This window comes from Protopterus annectens, chromosome 5.part1 (genome assembly GCF_019279795.1).
Source record: "Protopterus annectens isolate FY-2018-M chromosome 5.part1, PAN1.0, whole genome shotgun sequence".
NCBI lineage: Eukaryota > Metazoa > Chordata > Ceratodontiformes > Protopteridae > Protopterus > Protopterus annectens.
The window spans coordinates 523528630-523551289 of record NC_056736.1 but is presented as its reverse complement, the minus strand read 5'-3'; the positions used below and the strand labels follow the sequence as shown (position 1 = coordinate 523551289).

Below are 22660 nucleotides of genomic sequence, written 5' to 3'. Positions count from 1 at the left end.
GCTAGGTTCCCTTTGTGAATTGAGCATATACCAATAGAAAAAGTCTGGTTGCTTGGGCTTTTTTCTAGTAATATATGCTAATACTTTGCAGTTTTCTTGAGCTAAGAGGTTGAGAAGTACGTATGGAAGGCAGAAAAAATACAAGGAAAATCGGGTGCATTATGCAAAAGTAAAGAAACATACCTGATTTTCCTTGTATTTTTGCCATCTGTCTCTCGTACCTCTAAACTGTTTATTTCAAAAAAAAAAAAAAAGAAAAAAAAAAGCAGCAGCAATAGAGATCTTTAAAAAAAAGAAAATCCACCATAGTGGTCGACCTGCCAAAACAACAGGCACCGGTATTGGAAGAAAAAAACTTTTATTAATCGCTTTTGTCCTTTTCAAACTAGGACTTCGTCAGAATACATCAGTATAATCAAGCTCAAATATTTATAAGAAAACTCCAGCACATGATCCTTAATTGATACATCATCATTAAATAATTAAGGTAAAATCACAATTAATAATAAATACAAATATATTAACAAGATAATCCCCCTGCCTTTTTCTTTACAGTACAAAATAACCACACCCCTGATGAAGTCTGCTAGTTGAGCAGACGAAAAGCGCTTCACCTTAATAAATTTTCGTATTCTTGTGGCTGCCTATTTTGTCTTTGGGCGAAAGCTGTACTGTCTACTGGGTCCGTTTCAGTTTCATCAACCACACCCCTGTTAACAGAATATTATTTACTACATAAAGTATGTAATTTTAAAAGTATAAAATATGATGTGAAGTTGTCCTATCTCATCTTCCATTCTACACTGATGGGTTCAGAACCAATCTTCGGTTCCGACTTGGTCACTTACTAAAGCTCGAGGTCTCAAACTAGCTTGTGGCTCCTTCCCTGTCCCATGATGCTCTAGTGCCTTCCTCAGATCGTGTTTGCTGCTGAAACAGAACAGGTTGTATGACTAGCTCTAGCTAAGTGAAATATCTTTTTTTTTTCCTTGTTTAACTACTTATAGTTGCATTTATAGCTTAAAAATGTAATCTTTCAAAGTTACATATATGGTTATATCTCCTTAAACTCGCTCTTTTTGTTATGGAGCATACTTGAAGTTTTTCTTGTTACTTAGTTTGTGTGTTTTGAGCCATTGTTTGTTAGGCCTTTATGTTCCCTGTCCCATTTGCAGTGATATCCCATTTGCAGTGATTTAGCTTTGTAGAATTTAGATAGTTCTAATACTTGTGTGCCTTCTATAAATAGGATTATATTTAGAGATAGTTTTGAGTGCTTAGCTTCGTAGTAGTCAGAAGTTGTTTGGATTACAGTAACTTAGTTTTCCATTACCATTTATCTGTATTATTATAGAAGTGTGTGTGTGCCTTTTCTCTTAGTTTAACTTTAAGGCTTGTTTAAATTAGAAAGCCTTTTTCACCCATTTCAATTAGAGGGTTAGCTTGCATGTGTGTGTGTTGACTGCAAACAATGTCTAATAAGCAGCAGAAAGAGGTGAAACCTTTGGGTTTCAAAAAAATGCCCTAAATGTTCTCAGAAGATGTTTATTACTGATGGGCATATGGAGAGTGTTTACTGCCTGGGGGCAGTTCATCTACAGGAGTCCTGCTCCATATGCCACTCCTTCAGCCCCAGGGTCCTCCATGAAAGGAACAACAAACTGATATTAAAGTGATTAATAAAATCTTCCTTTGCATTAGAAAATTCCTTATAAATCACCTTCTACTCATGACAAAACCTCCAAAAGATAGTCTTCTACCGCTTCAGGAATGTCAGAGCCATCATCAAAACTGCCTAGGATGTCTCTGACAGTGGCAAAATAATCTGACCATGACAGACCTCCTGCCTTGGTTCCATCTGTTTTGGATCCAATGGCACTACAAGTTCAGAGCCGTTCCCCTGCCTTGGAGCCAGTCTCTCTGATGCTCAGGTCACCTCTTATTACAATCTATAGCATCCGCTCCATCCTCTCGATCCTTCAAAAGCCTCTGATTACAATGTGGATCATGTAGTGCAGAGATTGCTCAGGACACCGACACTGGCCAAACTTTTTTATCGGAGCTGACTCAGAGAAGCTCGGAACTGACTGGACCCATTCCCCTGTCTTCGATTACTCCTCCCACCCCAGTGGTGGTTTCGGAGCTGGAATGCATGGAACTCATAGAGGTGGAGCTGTCGGAACAGAGACCAGTTACAGACTCATCTGTTCCGACTGCTCTGACTACCTTGGTGCCATCTGGTGTGTCTGGGAGCCAACACTCACCAGTCGAATCCAGGGAGGACAGCTGGACCGAAACCTTTTCATGGGGCTTTGGCTCAGGTGAACTTGGCTCCTACCTTGGCGTCGGAGCCAGCCACTGTGGTGCCAGAGAGATCTTCAGCTTCCTTGAAACCAGGAGTCTCTTTGGGCCATGGGAGGGGGGGCTTTTACTGCTATGAGGAGAGCTCTGTACCCACGGACATCCTCACTGTCAGATCCAAGTATTCCATCCCCAAAAACACCGGCATCCATCTCTGCACAGACGATTCCACAAAAGCATATAAACCCTAAGCATCAGGATGCCCCTCTCCTCCAAAACCTCTCCAGAATGCCCCCCCCCTGAAGAGGTCCCTCGGAAGAGGTTATGTACGAAGAAGCATGTAGACTCCCCAGAGGAGTCGGTCACATCAGATACGGACCTCAAGGAGTCAGAACGGTCCTCACGGTCGCCCTCTGAGGATGTCTGTTTTTCAGACATCTTGGAAATCCTTAAACAGAGAGGTGGGTGGAAGCCCCATTACCCCTTCTGATGAGGAGTCTGTGTACCTGAAGGCTTTTGGGTCTCACCCTTCAGCCACCTGGGTATCTCTGTCTTTTGACGAACTCATGGAGTTAGTTTGTCGAAAGGCGTGGGAGTCTCCAGAGACAGTGGAACCTGTCCCTAGGAGGCCTAACAAATTCATCGCCTCTCCAGATGACAAAACGTTTTTAACTAAAGGAGTCCCTGTAGATGCTATGGTGGTGGTGGTGGCGGCCATGAAAAAGAAGTTATCAGAGACTTCCATCTCAGTCCATCCCCCGAATAAAGAGTCGCATACGATGGACAGGTATGGAAAGCGCATGTTCTCTTCAGCGGCCTTTACCCTTGGGTCCATGAATTACCTTACACATTTCACAAGATTACAGAGAGATCTCCTAAAAGAGCTTGGAGATACTCTCCAAGGTACAGTAGCTCTGGGGGTAGCAGATAACATATCTTTGCAGCTGGTCACCCTCAATTCAGAAGTTAACACGTCCATGAGGCTCGTTTCTTGTGCAGCTGATGGAGTGAGCAGATCAGTGGGTTCTGGAAATGCCCCTAGGTGACATTCCTGGATGCACTTGTGTAATTTTGCACAACCTTTTAAGTCATCCTTTGTTAATATCCTATTTGATGGCTTGGCCTTGTTTGGGCCTAAAGTCAAGGAAACGCTAACCAGGTGTGAACAAGAAGGAAAGACTCTCTCTGCTGTTGGGAGTCCATTTTTCCACACCTTCTAGACCCTATCCCAAGGGTCAAACTGGAGGAAAAATGAGGTTTTGAGAATCCCAGAGGGCCTTTCAAGACGCACACAGTGAACCTTCCTCCAGGGGCAGAGGAGGAGGTAATAATGGAAGACGCCAGCCACGTGGCAGAGGGAGTCCACAAAACCAGGGGGACCTGGAATCTTTCTTCAGTAAGCTCTTTCAGTGCTCTTGAAAGGAGGCCCGCCTGTCCCTCTCTGAGCCAGTCGGGGGTCACTTATCTTTGTACCCACAAACCTGGCTAAAAATAACAAAAAGACAAGTGGGTACAAAGTATCATATCCAGGGGTTACTCAATCCCCTTTTTCACACCAACTCCACAAATAAAGAAAATCCCGGATGTTCCAACCAGTCACAGGTAACAAGCCACCATAGAAATTCAAAAGTTGCTACAAAAAGAGTCATCCATTTAGTCCCTGCAGACCAGATAGGATCCAGAACTTACTCAAGGTTGTTTTTAGTTCCAAAGAAGACAGGGGACTGGAGACCCATACTAGATCTCAGCAAATTAAACAAGTCAGTGAAGAAGACAAAGTTCTGGATGGTCACATTGCAGTCAATATGTCCCTTTCTAGGGAAAGACAATTGGATGTGCTCTAGACCTCCAGGATGTGTACTACCACATACAAATGCATAGGCCATCCAGGAGTCACCTATGCTTTCGGCTGGGATCCAGTCACTTTCAGTTTCGAGCTCTGCCCTTTGGCCTCACTACAGCCCCCGGACTGTTCACCAAATGCATGGCTGTAGTCACGGCTCACCTGAGGCGTCTAGGATTCCAGGTGTTTCCATATCTGAATGACTGGCTCCTAACCTCCACCACCAAGCACCTACTTATTCAGGTAAGAGACACTACCCTCAAACTCTGTGCTCAGCTGAGGATTTCAGTAAATTACAAAAAGTCTGCCTTATTGCCATCTCAACATATTGTTTTTATAGGCACAGAGTTAGATACCAAAACAATGATAGTCAGACATCCACCAGACAGGGTGAAGATTCTTTGACTTTAAATCTGGAATCTCCTCTTCAAAACCAAGGTTCAAGCAAGGACAGTCCTAAAGGTAATGGGGAATATGGCAGCAGCAATAAATGTGATTCCCCTGGCAAGACTACATATGAGAATCCTCCAATGTCTCCTATTCACTCAATGGTCCATGCAAGAACTACCTATGTCCCACTTCATAATGCTGATGGAATCCTGCAAGAAAGACCTCTGACCAAGTGACGATAGGTCGATTGCCCTCCCCTCACTCTGGTAGCCACAGTAACCACAGATGCTTCCCAGATAGGGTGAAAGGGCATTATCAGGAAAGAATAGCCCAAGGCACTTGGCAGGACCATGAAGCTCATTTGCACATCAATGTACTAGAGAGATGCTGATGGCATTGCAAGCATTCCAAGAGTCTCTTCCGATGGGTATAATTGCAATACAAACAGACAGTGTCAGTCATGTGGTACATAAACAAGGAGGAACCAATTCTTACACCCTTTGTCGAGAGGCCCTGAGAGTATGGCAGTGGGCGATGTCCTCCCAGTGCTTTCTAGTAGCAACACACGTCCCAGGGAAATCCAACATGATAGTGGACAAATTAAGCAGAGCAATTCTGATGCCACACAAGTGGTCCCTGAAGAAAGAAGTAGCAGAAATAATTTTTCACAAATGGGCCGGCCTTGCTGCAATCTATTCTTCACGGCCATGAACACAAAATGCAGCAACTTATTTGCCCTAATCCCCCCATTGGGGAAGTCCCCAAGGGATGCACTTGTACATGATTAGCCTCTGGGACTCCTATAAGCTTTTCCTCCCTTTCCTCTAATACTCAGAATTCTTCAGAAAGCCAGCACCTTGGAAAGGACCTTAATTCTGATAGCCCCTTACTGGCATCATCAAATCTGGTTCCCCTTCTTGAAGCCTCATCTTTGGGAAGAGCCTTGGATGTTGGAACCAGTGCCAGACCTTCTGACCCACTCGTCGGGGGCCCCCCCCATCTCTTCACTCCCTCAAGTTGACAGCATGGCTGCTGCAGTTCTAAATGTAGCCAGGCTACACAACTTTACCCCAGAAGTCCAACACATCCAGATTTCTTCTCCTAAGACGTCTATGAGAAGACTATACCTTAGCAAATGGAAGAGATTGTCAATCTGGGCTTCACAGAATTATATTGATCCCTAATCAGCACCTTTATCATCCATTTTAGAATTTGTGGCTAAGCTTTTTAATGAGGGAGCAGCTGCAGCTACCATTAGAGTCCAATTAGCAGCAATCTCTAATTTTCATATTGGGAATGAGGGACCAAATATTGTCTCATAAACTATCAAAAGCTTTTCTGAGAGGCACAAACTTGTTAACACCGTCCATAAAACCACCCCTCCCACCATGGAATCTAAATTTTGTTTTGTCCCGCATAATTCTTCCCCCTTTTGAGCCTGCATCATCTTGTAGCTTGAAGTTTCTGCCTTGGAAAACTATTTTCCTAGTAGCAATCACATCAGCTGGAAGAGTTTGCGTTACAGGCCTTGTCTATTAAACCTCCATACATGATTTTCTATAATGACAGGGTTTCACTATGTACAAACCCTTCTTTTCTACCAAACGTATGTCCAGAATTCAATCTAAACCAATCTATAGATCTGCCAGTGTTTTTTTCCCAAATATGGCAATAAGGCAGAGTACATGCTTCACCAGCTAGATGTTCATAGACAACTTTGCTTCTATTTGCACAGAACAAAAGAATACAGAAAATCCAAACAGCTTTTTGTTTCCTTTTTGGATAATAAAAAAGGACTTACAGTAACAAAAACTACTTTGTCCAGATGGTTATCAGAATGCATCTCTTTTACCTATCAATCAACAGACAAATGGCTGCCAGGCAAAATAAGGGCGCATTTTACCAGAGCTGTTTCAACTTCTCAAGCCTTTAGGGCAAAGTTACCAATAGACACTATTTGTGCAGCAGCAGTGTGGGCAAGGCATCATACCTTTATCACTCATTACAAAGTGAATTTGGCCTCCAGGGACAGGGCCTCCTATGGGTCCACTGTTTTGAAGGATATTTTCCCGTGAGCCACCCAGGAAAAATGGTGCTAGGGACTCTGTCTCATCAGTATAGAATGAAGACGAGATAGGACAACTTCACATGAATAAGTTATGTACTCACCATAATGTTCAAGTTGTCCATCTCGTCCTCATTCTTACATCCACCTTCCTACCCCCAGCCTTGGACTTTTTGGAGGATTGAGAGGTTCCTAGTGTACATCTGGTATGCTCTGATCCTCTTCTTAGCTTATAAAAAAGTGTGTGTGTGTGTGTGTGTGTGTGTGTGTGTGTGTGTGTGTGTATGTATATATATGTATATGTGTGTATATGTATATATAAATAGGGGTATAGGTACATCAGCAAACAAGATCTGAGGAAGGCACTAGAGCATCATGGGATAGGGAAGGAGCCACGAGCTATGAGGAAGGCACTAGAGCATCATGGGATAGGGAAGGAGCCACGAGCAAGTTTGAGACCTTGAACTTTAGTAAGCAGCCGAGTCGGAACAGAGGATCAGTTCCGAACCCATCAGTATAGAATGAAGGCAAGATGGACAACTCGCATGGAACATTATGGTGAGTACTTAACTTCTTTATTTATTGCCTCTGGAAGCAGTTGGGGGACGATTCTCTCTGCTCCACTTAGCCTGGCACTCAGTAACATCAGATTCCTGGGTGTCGATGATAATTGCCAGAGGTTACCATATCCCCTTCGATCTTTACCCAAGACCACAAAGGTGATTCCCTGACATTTCACCCAGTCAGAGGGACATAGCAGCACAAGAAATTTGAAATCTGCTTGAAAAAAGTCATCCAAGCAGTCCCACCAGTCCAGATAGAATCTGGATTCTATTCAAGGTTCTTTTTAGTGCCAAAAAAACAGACAGGGGACTGGAGGCCGATTTTGGACCTCCGCATCCTAAACAAGTTCATCAAACAGACCAAATTCTGGATGGTCATGGTTCAGTCTATCCTCCCATTTCTGGAAAAAGAAGACTGGATGTGCTCGACAGATCTCCAGGATGCGTATTACCATATAAAAATGGACAAATGCTCCAGAAGATATCTCCCCTTCCGGCTGGGAGCCAGACATTTACCAATTTTGAGCGCTGCCCTTTGATCTCTCCACAGCCCCCAGAGTGTTCACCAAATGTATGGCAGTAGTAACAGCTCACTTGAGACTACAAGGATTCCGGGCATTTCCATATCTAAACGATTGGCTCCTTATAGCCCCCACCAAGCATCTACTGATTCTTCATTTGCACTACACCCTACAGCTAGCATGGCTCTTAGGAATATCAAGAAATGAAGAGAAGTCAAAACTACTCAAAGCCTAGAATTTATAGGAGCAGGATTTGACACAAGGGCTTACATTGTTGCTCTTCCTCATAACAGGCTTCACAAACTAAGATCTCAACTACGATCCCCTTTGAGGTCAACTTGCATATCAATGTCCTAGAACTGAGGGCGGTGCTCCTGGTGTTGCAAGAATTCCAATCTGCCCTCCCATTGGGGACAATTGCTATTCAGTCAGACAACATGTCAGTCTGGTATATCAACAAACTGGGGGGAACCAGATCCAACTTTGTGTCAGGAAGCCATGAGAGTATGGTAATGGGCGATAGCTTCCAACCACTTTCTGGTAGCAGTACACATTCCCGGGAGCTCCCATGTGATTGTGGACAAACTGAGTAGATGCAGCCTCCTGGCTCACAAGTGGGCTCTCTATCCCAAAGTAGCCTCAGAGATTTTCTGTCACTGGGCTCAGCCTTGCTGCGATCTATTTGCATCCCCCACCAACCACAAATGCAGCAGCTACTTTTCCCTAATCTCCCCTCAGGGCGAGTCCCCAAGGGATGCTCTAGTACACAATTGGCCCGTGGGACTGCTTTATGCTTTCCCTCTCTTTCCCCTGATCTCACAATTTCTAAAGAAAGCTCTTTGGTTGAGAAACAAAGTAATTGGCCCCAACAAGTCTGGTTTCCCTTCCTTTGGCCTGACCTGGTTCACCACCCATGGACTCTGGATCCAACTCCAGGGTTACTGTCACAGACACAGGGTTTGATCCATTCAAACATATTGAGCCTCAAGTTGACAGCTTGGTACCTCCACGTCCAGTAATTGCCAGGCAAAATAACCTTTCTTCCCTTGTATGAAAAATACTTCTAGCTTCCTATAAACTATCCACCAGGAAAATTTATCATGGCAGGCAAAATAACCTTTCTTCCCTTGTATGAAAAATAGGCTTCCCATAAACCATCCACCAGGAAAATGTATCATGACAAATGGAACAGACTTGTGTTTTGGTCTTGAGAGAAGGGACTGGACCCCTTTCTAGCTCCCTTTAGTTCAGTGTTTGAGTATTTATCAACTTTACTCCATTCAGGAGCTTCAGCTTCTATGATCAGGGTCCATTTAGCAGTCATCTTAAACTTCCATAATGGTTTCCAAGATTCCTCAGTATCTTGCCATCTTTGTAAAACCTTTTTTGAAAGGAGTCATGCATATAATCTATCAACTTACCACTGTTCTTCCCAAATTTTTCTAATAATGGGGAATACTGTTTGCATTTATTAGATGTGCATAGACAACTGCATTTCTTCTTAGATAGGATTAAGTCTTTCCATACATCTGACCAATTGTTCCTGTCCTTTTCAGGATCCAAGTTAGGAAAATCAGTTTCCAAAGTCACTTTGGCAAAGTGGTTGAGAGACTGCATCTCTTTTGTCTATCAACAAAACCATATACATTTAACTACTAAAATCGAAGTGCATTCAACCAGATCAGTTGCTACTTCAGTGGCTTTTCATTCAAGAGCTTCTATAGACGACATTTGTGCAGCAACTACTTGGGTTACCCCTCATACTTTTATCTTTCATTACAAATTGGATTTGGTCTCCAGGGGGAGAGCATCCTTTGGCTCAATGGTGCTCAGGAATATCCTTCCATAGGGCCTCCCATGACATAAAATAGCTAGGGACTCTGTCCCTTCTGTCATGAATGAATGAAGATTAACGATATCAGATAAAGAAGTTATATTCTTACCATAAAGTTCTAACCCCCTCCAAAAGAGTCCGGGAGGTTCAGATTTGGTCCTGGTTATGTGTTAGTGCATTTGCTCAGATAAAGCTTCCGCTTTATTACCCTTATGGGCAAACTGTTTCTGAGGAGATTAGGAGAGGGGCATTATGGGTAACCTTAGCTTGAGCATTTTTGGCTGGCACAAACTTGTTATATCAGCCGAGTCAGTTCCAAGGATGGAACCAAAACCCCTCCGTCATGAATGAATGACGATCAACAACACACACGGAACATTATGGTAAGAACATAACTTCTTTTTTTTTTTTTATAAATACATATTCTGAAACTAGGGTATATCTGCTATTTTCCGATTAACCTGTCATATATTTTGTCTCCCAGGCATCATTTTTCTACCTACATATGTACTTTCTTGTATTTCTGTTTATATACTATCCACTATTCTGACCTTGTTCTGTAAACTGTAATCATAGTTTTATGTTCTTTCCATAGTTTTAGTATTGCTTTCCTTAGTGTTATAAACATTTTCCCATATAACTTTTAATGTCTTTCCATGATTTATAATTTCTGCATTGTCCACATTCCACATCAGTCTGTGAATTCTACTTGCAGTTTTCCACCTTGTAATTCTAATAATGTTTCTGACAAAATATTATCAAAATCTTTGACTGTCATTAGTAAAATCTCTTATTTTTCCTATAGTCAACTGTCCCATTTAAAGGATTTATTTAATTTTTTCATGTTCTTATTTACTTTTTATTTTTGTTTTCTGATATTGCAGTTTATATCCTCTATTGTTTTATTCATATTTACCAGAACTATATGATTTTAATTGTTAAAATGTATTTTTTTTCTTAACATCTGTATGGACATAAACTACAATAAGCCTTGTCAGCTTACCTTCTATTTCTTATGTCTAATTAGAATGTTCCATCTGCTATGATAATAGCATGATCTAAAAAAATTATTTCTCAATGTCTAATCAACACTGCGATAGTTGGCATTGTCCTGTTCTAAAAATCCTTTTTTTTTGTTCCACAATAATTAAAATCACTATCTAATGAAGAAATAACGTCAGCATCCACTTATTTATTTATTTTTTTGCAACACTGAAAAACAAATCATTTGCATCATTTTTCAAGCTACCTACATTAACTGAGACTAGATCTAAATTATCTATTTCCCTTTTTATCTGTAAATTGAATCTTTCTCCTATTGAATTACTCCCCTTCACCTTAGTCATTCCATCACTTCCCCTTCATCACTGCCTTTGGTTTGCAGCATACTAAAACTATTTTGTATTGCGGCCACAGTAATATTTTTTCATTTTGTTTTTCTCCACTTTCTGTAAATGTCCAGTTTTCCCTTCTGTTTGTTAGTCCACCTTGGTCCTCCCCCAACAATATTTAATTTTCATCTTCATTACAATCATCATCATCACTTAATACTGACAATTATAAAGATATGTTTACAGTGCATATTTATATAAATTGCATGTATCATTATTTTTGTTTCTCTCAGGTGTATTCTCATTTCCACCCCTTCTTTTCCCCATTAATTTACAACTTTTATTTCAAATTTTAGGGCCTAAGGGCCAATAGTCAAGTAACCTCCTATTTTATAGCACAAAAACTGATAGACATTTGCTAAACTTTACAAAGCAATAGTCTTGCAATGAAAACAGACTTAGCATTAAAACTTCTTTACTTTTGAAACTCGCATTCACCGAAACAGCATTGAAACCCACATTCAAAGAAAATGCATCTGGCCAGTGCCAGGTTAAGTTTACCTTTGGACTGTTTTCAAATCATAGGCCCCTTGCACACATTTCAGAAACATGCATAACTGCTTTGATTCACCTTCCTGATTGTATTCATTATAATATATAATAATTGAATTATATCCCTTGTTAATACAGCACCACTTAGAGTGTGTTTTATAGTTTTGAACATTTTTTCCAGTAAGCAGTGAAACAAAACATATGAACCAATAATGACAAATTGCCCAATTCAGAACATTTCAACCATAAAAGGCCATTTAAACATCTATCATTACAGTCCACCAATATCAGTCAATAGTCAATATGCACAATCTCTGCAGAAGTCATCTGAATAATTTCACATTAACGAGATCTGAAACTAATGCAGAGGTTGTTGTTAGAAAACAGCTTTATATTTAAGTGTTTCATCTACAAATTCAGTGCCTGCTGCCCTTAAACAATAAATTGCCTATGTTACATTTAAAAAAAATGCTAAGCTTGTATATTGAAATAGGAATTAAGTGGCAAGCGGAAACACAGGTTCCTAGTTACTTGGCATCTCATCCAAAGGAGGACATAGTTAAGATTGCAGCACTCCACCCCCTTCAAATGGAAATCCACATGCGCTGGGAGTAGAACCTATAGCCCTCTAAATCAAGATGCAAGTATGCTACCTGCTGTGTTACTAAGACTGTTTTGAAATTCTACACCACACTAGTGATGCCATTTGCTAAACAAAACAGTTGCACATTTTAAGCAGACTTAGCATGAGCAGTAGTAAACTTTTCTTCCCTTGAAGCTCACAATTCCGCGAAAATAAAATCCACCTGCCAACTCTAAATAGGGCATTTCACTCTCTCTCACACACACATACCTCAGCCTCTGTGAAAATCTGTACAGTTGAGAGGTATGACACACACATACATCCCCCGACCTCCTTAGAAAGTGGATAGAACAATATTGTTCGCATTAGTATGCACTTTCTGAGGATATGAAGTCTAAAACTCAACTTCAGTCTTCAATGATTTGTCAGAAAAACACAAATTTATGAGAAACAATCTGAAAATATGAGACAAAAATCTGGATTGTTACTCCTCTGAGCAGATAACCTGCCTGCATTCTTCCCTTCTTTGTTTGCCCATTCAAGAGTTCCAGGTAACGGTTAAAACAGGTAACAGCTAAATAATCTATAACGCTGGATAAACTTTACTATACCAATATTTGGCTTACAAGTTTATAAGACTGAATCCTGTAAAATTAAAATTTCAAATCATTAACACATAACTATGTCTTTTCATACTCATTAACAGATAATTAACTCTTTCCTGATTCACTCTCTGTGAATTTACTATATTATTCTGTAACTGAATGCACATTACTTAATTTTAACTGATAAAAAAATTAAATAAAAATACAGTAAGACAGGGGAAGAAGATAATGTTTTATGATTTGTAAACTGCTCATAACTAGTCACATCCTAAAGAGTCTTATATGCAAAGCCATGGAATGTATCATAACTAATCTAATTAATTATGATGTCAAAAATCTTACCAGACATAATCCCTACCAGTCTGACTTTGTCAAGGGTAGACCCTGGCTAATGAGTCTTGCAAACATCTTTGGTAGGATTACTCAGTCTATAGATTGTGGACAAGCTGTCCACACAGAGTGCCTTCACTTTGCCAAGTAATTTGATATCATACAGCATGTGAATAGAATAAGCAAGTTGAAGGAGCTCCAAATTGACACATATGAGGTTAGGTGGATTGCCAACTGGTTAAGAGACGACTCCCCGAATTAGAGTTGGGGTGCACTGGTTGTGCTCAGCATTTGTGATTTACTTGTCCTTGGTGCTTATTTAATAAATGTTGGATTGGGGTTACAGCTATCCGAGTGCTTTCTGCTTGTTTTGGAGTTTATATGTGTGAAGAAACTACTTGGCAAGGGGTGTTGTCATTTCCCATGCCTTACTTTCTGGATTCCCAGTTTGTAAAACCCTGTATGTAAAACCTCTTGGACAGAGCAAAGTCATAGTCTTATTATTATTATTTTTAATAGATGAAATCTAAGAACGAGGGTGCTTAAATCCTTCTTGTGTGGCTCATTCAGTGAGGAAAGGAAGAGCCAAAAATTTGTTCTAGATAAATGTTTAGTTCCTGTTATATTGTTAAACCCTGCAGTTTTTTATAGATAAATGTGTAGTTCTGTTAAACTTGATACTCAGACCATAATAAAGTGAATGTTATTGCTTATGTGATTTTGGAATTTTTTCATCTTTTCACAGAGCAAGGTGAAGAAGACATGGAGGAAGCTGTAAATGAAGGACATGCTAAAGAGAGTGAAAATCTGGAGCAAAAGCAGGATGAAAGGATGTCAGATGCTGGTGCAATCAGTAACTCAAAAGAAGATGGTGAGTCGTAAGATGCCAACAGGTTAAAGGAAGTGATTTCTTAGCATTCCAACTATGCAGGACATTCCTTCTAGCTAGTCAATAGCTTCAATGTTATCAGCTACAGAAACTGCTACACTATTTGCCATCTTCTGAAGAAAGATCACTGCATGTTAGAAGCTAAAATAATTGTTTATAGCACTTTTGTTAGTATGTTGATATTAATATGCCATTTGGCTAGGGGTGCTTTTCTAGTATTTTTTTCTTTCTTTCTTTTAGTAAAGAAAATGGTGGTATTAGTTAGTTACCTTAAATATAAATGACGAATTAATGAATGAAGGGCTTGCAGAGCCTTTATTCAAAGCATCCACAACTGTGACACTGTATGGGGAAGTGCTATAAAGATGACTAATTTGTGACCTCTCTTCCCCATCCCACCTATGATCAACCTGATTCCTTTTCAAGATGATGTGATGACTATGGTAGAAAGAGTACCCAAGATCATAACTGATAGTATTGTGGGGTAATTTTTTTTTTTTTTAAATCTTGGCAGACAACCAGATATGGGCAAAGAACAGCTTTGCAGGACTAATGCTGGAATACTTTACTGAGGCTATCTAGTAACTGTGCGTTTGTGTGTAATGGTGTTCTAACTCATTACAACTGAGTGACGCCTCCAGGTGCATCCACAGTTAACTCTTACTGATGCCAGTAGGCGTCAAATATTGCTTATTCATATTTGCATCAATAATTCCAAAGCCACGCTATGTACAAGGTTTTAAAATATTTCATCTTAAAACTTGCACAATGGCAAACTCAACTGCATTAACATTTGACCACTCTCTAGTGCAGGTAAATAAATATTAACTGTTGTTTTATTTATATAAATTGCATGTATCATTATTTTTGTTTCTCTCAGGTGTATTCTCATTTCACCCCCTTCTTTTCCCCATAGTCCATTCGAAAGTGTCCTTTCTTTTTGTACTTATAACATTTAGTATGACATCTTTTGCCATATTGAACATATGTCCTGTTATCATATTAATTGATTTAAGTGGCCAAATGGAACCACAAAGAACACAACATTTAGGCTGGGCCTTGTATAATGCACTGTATCTCTACACTCTGCCACGTGTATGGCACTTATAAATGTTTAACATTTTCTTCCTGCATTTTCAATGACACTATACCTTCTCACCCTCCAGTTCAAAGATTTATGTTATCTTATGAATATCAGTCACTGTATCACTCATAGTCTTTTAAATATTTTTCTAATCAGTTTTTTCCACATCATTGTTTCTAAATTGAATTGTAACTTTTTTCTTAAATTGCATTTTGGGCTGTAAAAACATAATTATCTACAGATGACCATTATTTTTTTCTTGACAATCCTTATAGGAATTTTTCTTGTCTAAAATGGTTCAAAAATAAAATCAGAGAAATACTCTTTTTCTGGATCCTGTATGTCTAATGGCACGACTGTATTATCTTACCTATTGTATCTGTCAATGGAAGGTTTAGATTTAATTGTTACCAGTGGTTTTAGTATTTGAAGTATCACTCACTTTTCAACCCTTTTACCAGAACTTTCTTCTGCTGTGTATTTTCTCTTATCCTCACTTTATTTCATCAAGGTGTATTGTCCCTGCATTAACAGAAACCTCCACATATTCCATTTTATTTATTTATTTTACATTTTGCTTTCCACTATCCACTCTCTCCAGTACTTCTCCCCATGACGCTTCTAAGCCTGCTGAATTAGGACATGTAACATGTCCTCTGATAACCCTCCTCACAGAAGGGTTCTAACCTTCACTTGCCTGTGATTTAGCTTAATTAAATGTATTGCTTTCTGCAAACAAATTCGTTTAAAATGCAACTTTGGAATCATCACCATCTACTTCTGCAGCCCATTCCTTGCTGCCTTTGCAGTGGTTCACCATCCTATAATTTTTCAACATCCTCCACACAGAAAAAGGGAATTTCCCTGGTGTCCTAACCAAATTTCTCCTTGTTCATGTAAATACCACATCGGATGTCCCCTGAAAAACTGGCCTTCGGAGACTAAACAAGTCAAAACCCTGTGAATAGAGTAAATAAATGAAAATATATATATTTTGTAATTTATAACTTTATATGTTTTTCATCACTTTTTATTAAATTCTTACATTGTAAACCATGACTTAATTACACATATAATAATCAAAAAGAAAACAAATCATAACAAACACTTTTCATTTTCATGCATTATACATGGGTTCACTTCACATGACTGAAAGCTCAAAATACTGAAATTAATTTGATAGATTTTCAGAATACTGAAAGCTTACAATGCTGAATTGCAAAATACAAAATGTTAAGCCATAGGCATGACGTGTGTTTCCCTTCACCTGTGAATTGTTTAACATAACAAGAAATTTACAGATCTGTTAATACCAAACATTTCATCACAAATAACTTTAACATTCACAAAACCTTTCACAATGCCTAGGTTCACAATACCAAATAAAACCGCGCAAATATCACCAACAATTCGTCTCACCAACTGAAAACTATAAAAGAAAAAAAATGCACACTTACAACACTGACTAACTCTTTCCAAAATTCAAAACTACTTACTTACCTTTTTAACAGACACCAGATGATATAAACCCAAACTAGGTGGGGTCTACGACCCCCACACCTCCCAAACTATATATGCTAATTCCTGGATCGCACTACAGTGGGGAAAAGGGCATAGACCCTTTACTTTCCTTACAGTACTGTACACACTGCCATTTTGTATTTTACAACTCAGCATTTTAAGCTTTCAGTATTCTGAAATTCAGTCAAATGAGTTTTCACTATTTTGAACATTTGGTATTGTGGACTTAGTCAAATGAATTTCAGTAGTTTGAGTTTCCAGTCATGTGAATTTCAGTATTTTGAGCTTTCAGTCATGTGAAGTGGACCCGCTATACATACATGTTTTCTTTTTAACAATTAACATTCATTCAGAGTGGAATAAGGCCAAGAAGAAGATTGGATTGCAGGTTAGCGACTGCCTTTCTTATCAGGGATTGATGTCAGAGTATAGAGAAAGACAATGGGATCAGGCAGTTAAAGACCTGGTCAGGTAGAGTGCTTAGTCAAATCTAGAACAGAAGTTGTTGTTAAAAAGGGGGATAATTAGGACATGTAAAATATTGCATGATAATTATAAGAATCTGTCAGAGGAGGTTAGAAAAGACTGGGAAAAAAAAGACTGGAAAAGCAATTTACAAGGGAACAATGGGAGGATATGTGTATTGCTTCCAAGTAAAAATCCTAAAACTTTTGGACTTGTTACATACTTGGAAGTGTTTGCAGAGGCATTTTTATACCTCAAGCAGAATTCAAAGAATTTTCCTCAGGTAGATAGCAATTGTTGGATGTGGGATGGGTTAGACAGAGGTAACTGGGAACAAGATTTCTGGGAGTATAATGAGTTGGCAGATTTTAATTACCTGCAGCATACGCTGTCACAGATAATGGGGGGGGGGGGGTGTAGACAGTTGTAACTTAAGGAAATAAGCTGGGATATAGACTCTGAACTGCCTAGACACAATAAGGCCTTATTAAGTTTAATTCTATTAGGAGGCTTCAGGGAAGGCAGGAACTGAGCAATTTATGAAATAGTTGTGTGAACATTCATTTTTTAAACACTTTTATTAAATATCAATTAAGACATAGGCGCACAGTAATAGAAAAGAAGGTAGACAGTAGTAACATTTTTCCATTTACACACATTATATTTAGAGGTTTCTTTGTTTTATAATAATTGTTCAGCACAACATTACATAAATCATTCAATTCATGCCTTCCTTGAAACATCACCCCTCCTCCTGAACATAATTCTGCATGAATTATTCCTACAAATTCCATTTACTTCTTTGCAATTTTTGCCATCTTTTTTCTAATGCTCGCTCTTCTAATTCTTTTATCTCTTTCGCAACGTTTTTTTTTGATAAATTTATTTTTATTGGTGTGTGTGTGTGTGTGTGTGTGTGTGTGTGTGTGTGTGTATATATATATATATATATATATATATATATATATATATATATATATATATATATTGTATACAATTAAACACATTAGTATAAATTTCAAACATAGTATTCATTTAACAAAGTAATATAAAATATAGGAATTGAATAAAACAAATATTTAATGAGAGAAAATTTTGAGATTAATAAAAACAAAAACTATATACAATATATACATTTCTGCTCAACAATTAGTATTGTTATGGCATTTCTTTTACAATTTTAAATACTTATGAATAGAGTTGGTTTAGAATTTGATTTCCATTTTTTACTAAATTGCTTTTTTTTTTTGCAGCCAACAGAATTAAACTTAATAAGGCCTTACTAGTGTGCATAATGCAGCACTTTTATGCATGAGGTGTGCTTGAATTGATTTCAATAATTTCCGTTTTTTAGTTATTTAGATTATTCAATTTATTATTAATATTAATAATTGTTTTGTTTTATTTTTATATATTAATAGTTCTACATGAATTTTAAATTATAGTCATAGTGTTACATATATTTACATAAAAGTAGTTTGTATAAATTAATATGTGTAATTAAAATGAATTAATGCATGTACAGGCATAAATTGCAAATGGTAGGTAGTATTTGTCGCCGTTTTGACGGTTCTATACCTTAATTGATTAATTGTTTCAAGCACACCTTATGCATAAAAGTGTTGCATTATGCAGTTAAATTTGTCTGATGAAGGCTGGATTTCACAGCCGAAAGCGCTCACCTAATAAATTTCTTTCATAATTTTTCACTGACTGTCCGCTTGATTGCTTAGTGCTTTTGGATCTATTTTTTCACCTAGTTTGTGTTGGATATTCGATTTGGTTTTAGTATGGCTTCTGGAAGCACGCAAGATGCGGATACGATGGTTACAAGGACAGAATTCAATGCTCTACATGAATCAGTATTGAGTCTCACGCAACTCATTCAGCAAATGTCGGGTAATAATGCTGTCAGGTTACCAGAGCACAGAAACAACAGATTGGACACTTCAAACCGCATGGATAGTATACCACCTGGGCAAATGCATCAACACCTCAAGGTTGGTGGCAACGCACGATGCATCGGAGACCATCCAGGTGCAATTAACCATAGGCAAGACTGCTCTGCAATTTGTAGCATGTTACAGGCCACCCTCTCAAACTCAGGAACCTCACATGGCCTTCCTGAAAACATTGGAGGGGATAAATGTATCTCCAAACACCATCATACTAGGTGACTTCAACTACCCTAATGTAGACTGGGAACACTACTCAAGCCCAAACACTCTATCCCAAAGGTTCCTGGAGTTCATAATCTCAAATGCCATGGAACAACTATGTCACCATCCCCACAAGAGGAGAAAACATACTTGATCTCATCATCACGAACATGGGATCACAATGTTCAACACCGGAAGTATACCCCTCACTGGTGAGATCAGATAATAAACTAATCTCGCTGGAGGTCCTCATCCCGCCCCCACCTGAAATAAAAAAGACCACAGTGAAAAACTTCTCAAAAGCCGACTTCACACTTCTAAAAACTAGTGTGGTCTCCTTTAAGGCCCCTGAGCCAGTGGTAAACATTACTCAAACCGCTGAATCACTTACAAATGCCTTCTACCAGCACCTACAGGACTGCATGGATCAGGCAATCCCAAACAAAACTAAGACTCTTTGTACCAAAGGCAAGCGTCCAGTCTGGTGGACCCCAGCCATAAACAAGCTCTACAACAAAAGGAGGAAGCTACTACAAGATAGAGCAAAATCCTTGAAAGGTAAGACACCTTTGATCATTATAAGTAAAAACTAAGAGCTCTCATAAAATCATCCAAGGCAAATTTTGAGAGAAAAATCGCCAAGGACTCAAAAGACAATCATAAGGCCTTCTTTAGCTATGTTAGAAACCTAGGAGGAAACTCCCAGATATGCTCAGAATTAGTTCAAAATGATGTGAAGATTACTGAACCTACACACATTGCCAACATACTGGCTGACAGGTTCAGTGCAAACTTCTCCCCTCCCCAAAGGAGAGATATCTATACCAGAGGATTGTAGCCCCCAAACATCTCCAACGCCCAGGTGAGAACTGCTCTCTCCAAAGCAAAAACACAGCATCCATGGGACCGGATGGTGTCCCCGGCTGTGTGCTCCACGAACTCAATGAGGAATTAAACCCGCAGTTAGGACAGCTGTTTAATCTTAGCCTCACCTCAGGATACGTACCCAAGGAGTGGCGCACGGCGACTGTGGTCCCACTTCACAAGGGCGGTGCCTCCACCGACCCTGGAAATTACCGTCCCATTAGCTTGACAAGCCTTATCTGCAAAGCCATGGAGAGGATCATAATTGAACTCATAAATAAAGACATAGGGAACTTGCAGACTTTGGATCCAACCCAGTTTGGCTTTGTCAAAGGCAGGTCATGCCTTTTAAACTTGGTTGACTTTTTCGAGACAGTCACCAAGGCCATTGATGAGGGAAAGGCAGTCCATACAGCCTACCTTGACCTGGCAAAGGCCTTCGACACAATACCCCACTCAGGTATCATCGAAAAACTCATCAGCTTGAATGTAAACCCATACATCTCAAGATGGGTTGCAAACTGGCTAAGTGACAGAACCCACAGGGTCAGAGTCGCTGGAGCCATGTCAGACTCAAAGCCTGTCACAAGTGGTGTCCCACAGGGCTTAGTCCTGGGCCCACTCTTGTTCGGCATCTACTTTTCTGAAGTACAAGCAAACCCAGGAGGGTTATGGCTGACAAAGTTTGCAGATGACTGCAAACTGGGCGCCATAGTCGAAAACACATCTGACACAGATATCCTTCAGAAGGGCCTCACAGAAACGGATAACTGGTGCCAGAGCCATGGCCTAAAGTTAAATGCCAAGAAATGCATAGTCATACCCTTCAGGAAAAACAAGGTTACCACTAGCTACCATATAGGTGGCAATCCACTGAGCACAGAGGAAGTCATCAGGGATCTGGGGACCCAGGTTGACAGTAGCCTTTCGTTTGACACTCATGTTGCTAAAGTAGTTAGGAAAACCTTCTACATTGCCCACCTGATCATGAAGGGATTCACATCTAGATCAAGGGAGGTCATCGTCCCCCTGTACTCATCACTCATTAGACCTATGATTGAGTACAATGCCCCATTCGGAATGTATCTGACCCGACACCTCCAGCAGCTGGAAAGGCCCCAAAAGTTCCTCACCAAAAGGATAAAGGGTCTCAAAAATATGTCTTATGCTGCCCGACTGAAAGAACTTCAGCTCTATTCAGTCTCATACCGCTTGCTCAGAGGTGACATGTGCCTGACATATAAGGCCATGTCAAACCCAGATTTGATGAATATGCTTCACCTCAAAAAATCTAGATCCCTCAGAACCACAAGGGCGGGAGACTTAAACCTTGACACGGTTATTAATAGAACGTGCTGGAGGGACAGATTCATCACCCAGAGACTCCCTATGCTGTGGAACAAAATCCCGGTACATGTGAGGCAGAGCACCTCGCTGGCCTTGTTCAAGAGGAATTTTGACCAATGGATGGGAGATCGCAGATATACCCCAGGGATTACTTCAGTGTCACTGCTTGACAGAGGCACAGCAAAATAATAGGCATAGTTTTATTCAAACTAAAGGGGTGGCGAAAGCCAAATAACTATGGGCTAGGCTTATAAATGCCCTTGGGCAGATAGCCTAGTATGAACCTATGAACCTATGAACAGGATCGGGATAATGTGTTTATAAATGATGCTTCAGAAAATGGTATGAAATTACAACATTGGTTAAATCAATCAGGAAATACTGCGGTAAGGAACAATGATTATATCACTGATTTTCAGACAATGTTAGATGAATTTCATGACATGGTATGGCAATATAGGAAATTGTTGCATGAGAATACTTATTTCAATGAATGCATAAAAAGGCATCAAGTGCCGAAAGGCTTAAGATGCTGGAAATATCCCACTGGGTTAAAAGAAAATACTGCCTTACATAAAGATTTATTACAATTGTTTGATCGGCAGGGGTGTGAGCTCTTGCAAGTGTTAACAAAGCACAATACCTCTCAAATGGAACATTTAAACATTGAAATTCAAGCTTTAGATATTAAGATAAAACAACAGTCAGCATTCGCAGCTTGTCAAAACCAATATTCGGAAATATTTAATGATATAGACAACCACAGTAAAATAGTAACTGAAAGGAAAGCCCGCAGATTGGAAAGGGATAGAGTGGACTATTCCAGAGGACAAGCCTATCCCAAACCTGCGCGAGGCCAGTGGCGTAATGACGACACAAACATTCCTTCAGTGCAGGCGGAAAATAATGGCGTACAACCGCAACAGCAAGAAAACGTCAATAATCAACAGCATTCCCCTTTAGAATATGGCAGTCTCCGTCGTTCGGAACGTCTCCGGAACAAGGGGGCATACAAGCCGAGGGTCAGCAATACGCGTTCTTGGAGGAGACAGAGGACAACTTCGAAAATCAACTACAACTAGAAGTAGCAAGTTTGGGAAGTTCCTATTTAAAGGACAATAAATATCAGCTAATTTCCAACACTACAGGTGACTATTACATTTACAATTATAGTCAAGTTGCCCTCACTATTGCACATGCGGATATTTTCAGCAAAGGTTTAACGTTTGTACCACAAAGAAGGGCAAGGATAACGGACTTGGTAACTGAGCTAAAATTATTTACAAGAAAAATGAATTTAAAAACAATTTTTAAGCAAACAACTAATGTAATAGATAATGTTTTGCATGTACCAAGTATGTTTAATCCTCCACTTCATTCGAAAATCATATTGTTTGAAGAAGCATGTGAGCT

At 39.5% G+C, this 22660-nt stretch overlaps 1 protein-coding gene across 1 annotated transcript in view; it reads left to right on the top strand.

Annotated features, from left to right (window-relative positions):
• The window catches only part of CFAP44 (cilia and flagella associated protein 44), a 1689287-nt gene that overhangs the window by 52156 nt on the left and 1614471 nt on the right, over nucleotides 1-22660 (top strand). Inside the window, exon 2 of the mRNA XM_044073142.1 lies at nucleotides 13664-13789. Within this exon, the coding sequence (XP_043929077.1) occupies nucleotides 13664-13789 (126 nt within the window). The remainder of the gene's footprint in view (nucleotides 1-13663; nucleotides 13790-22660) is intronic.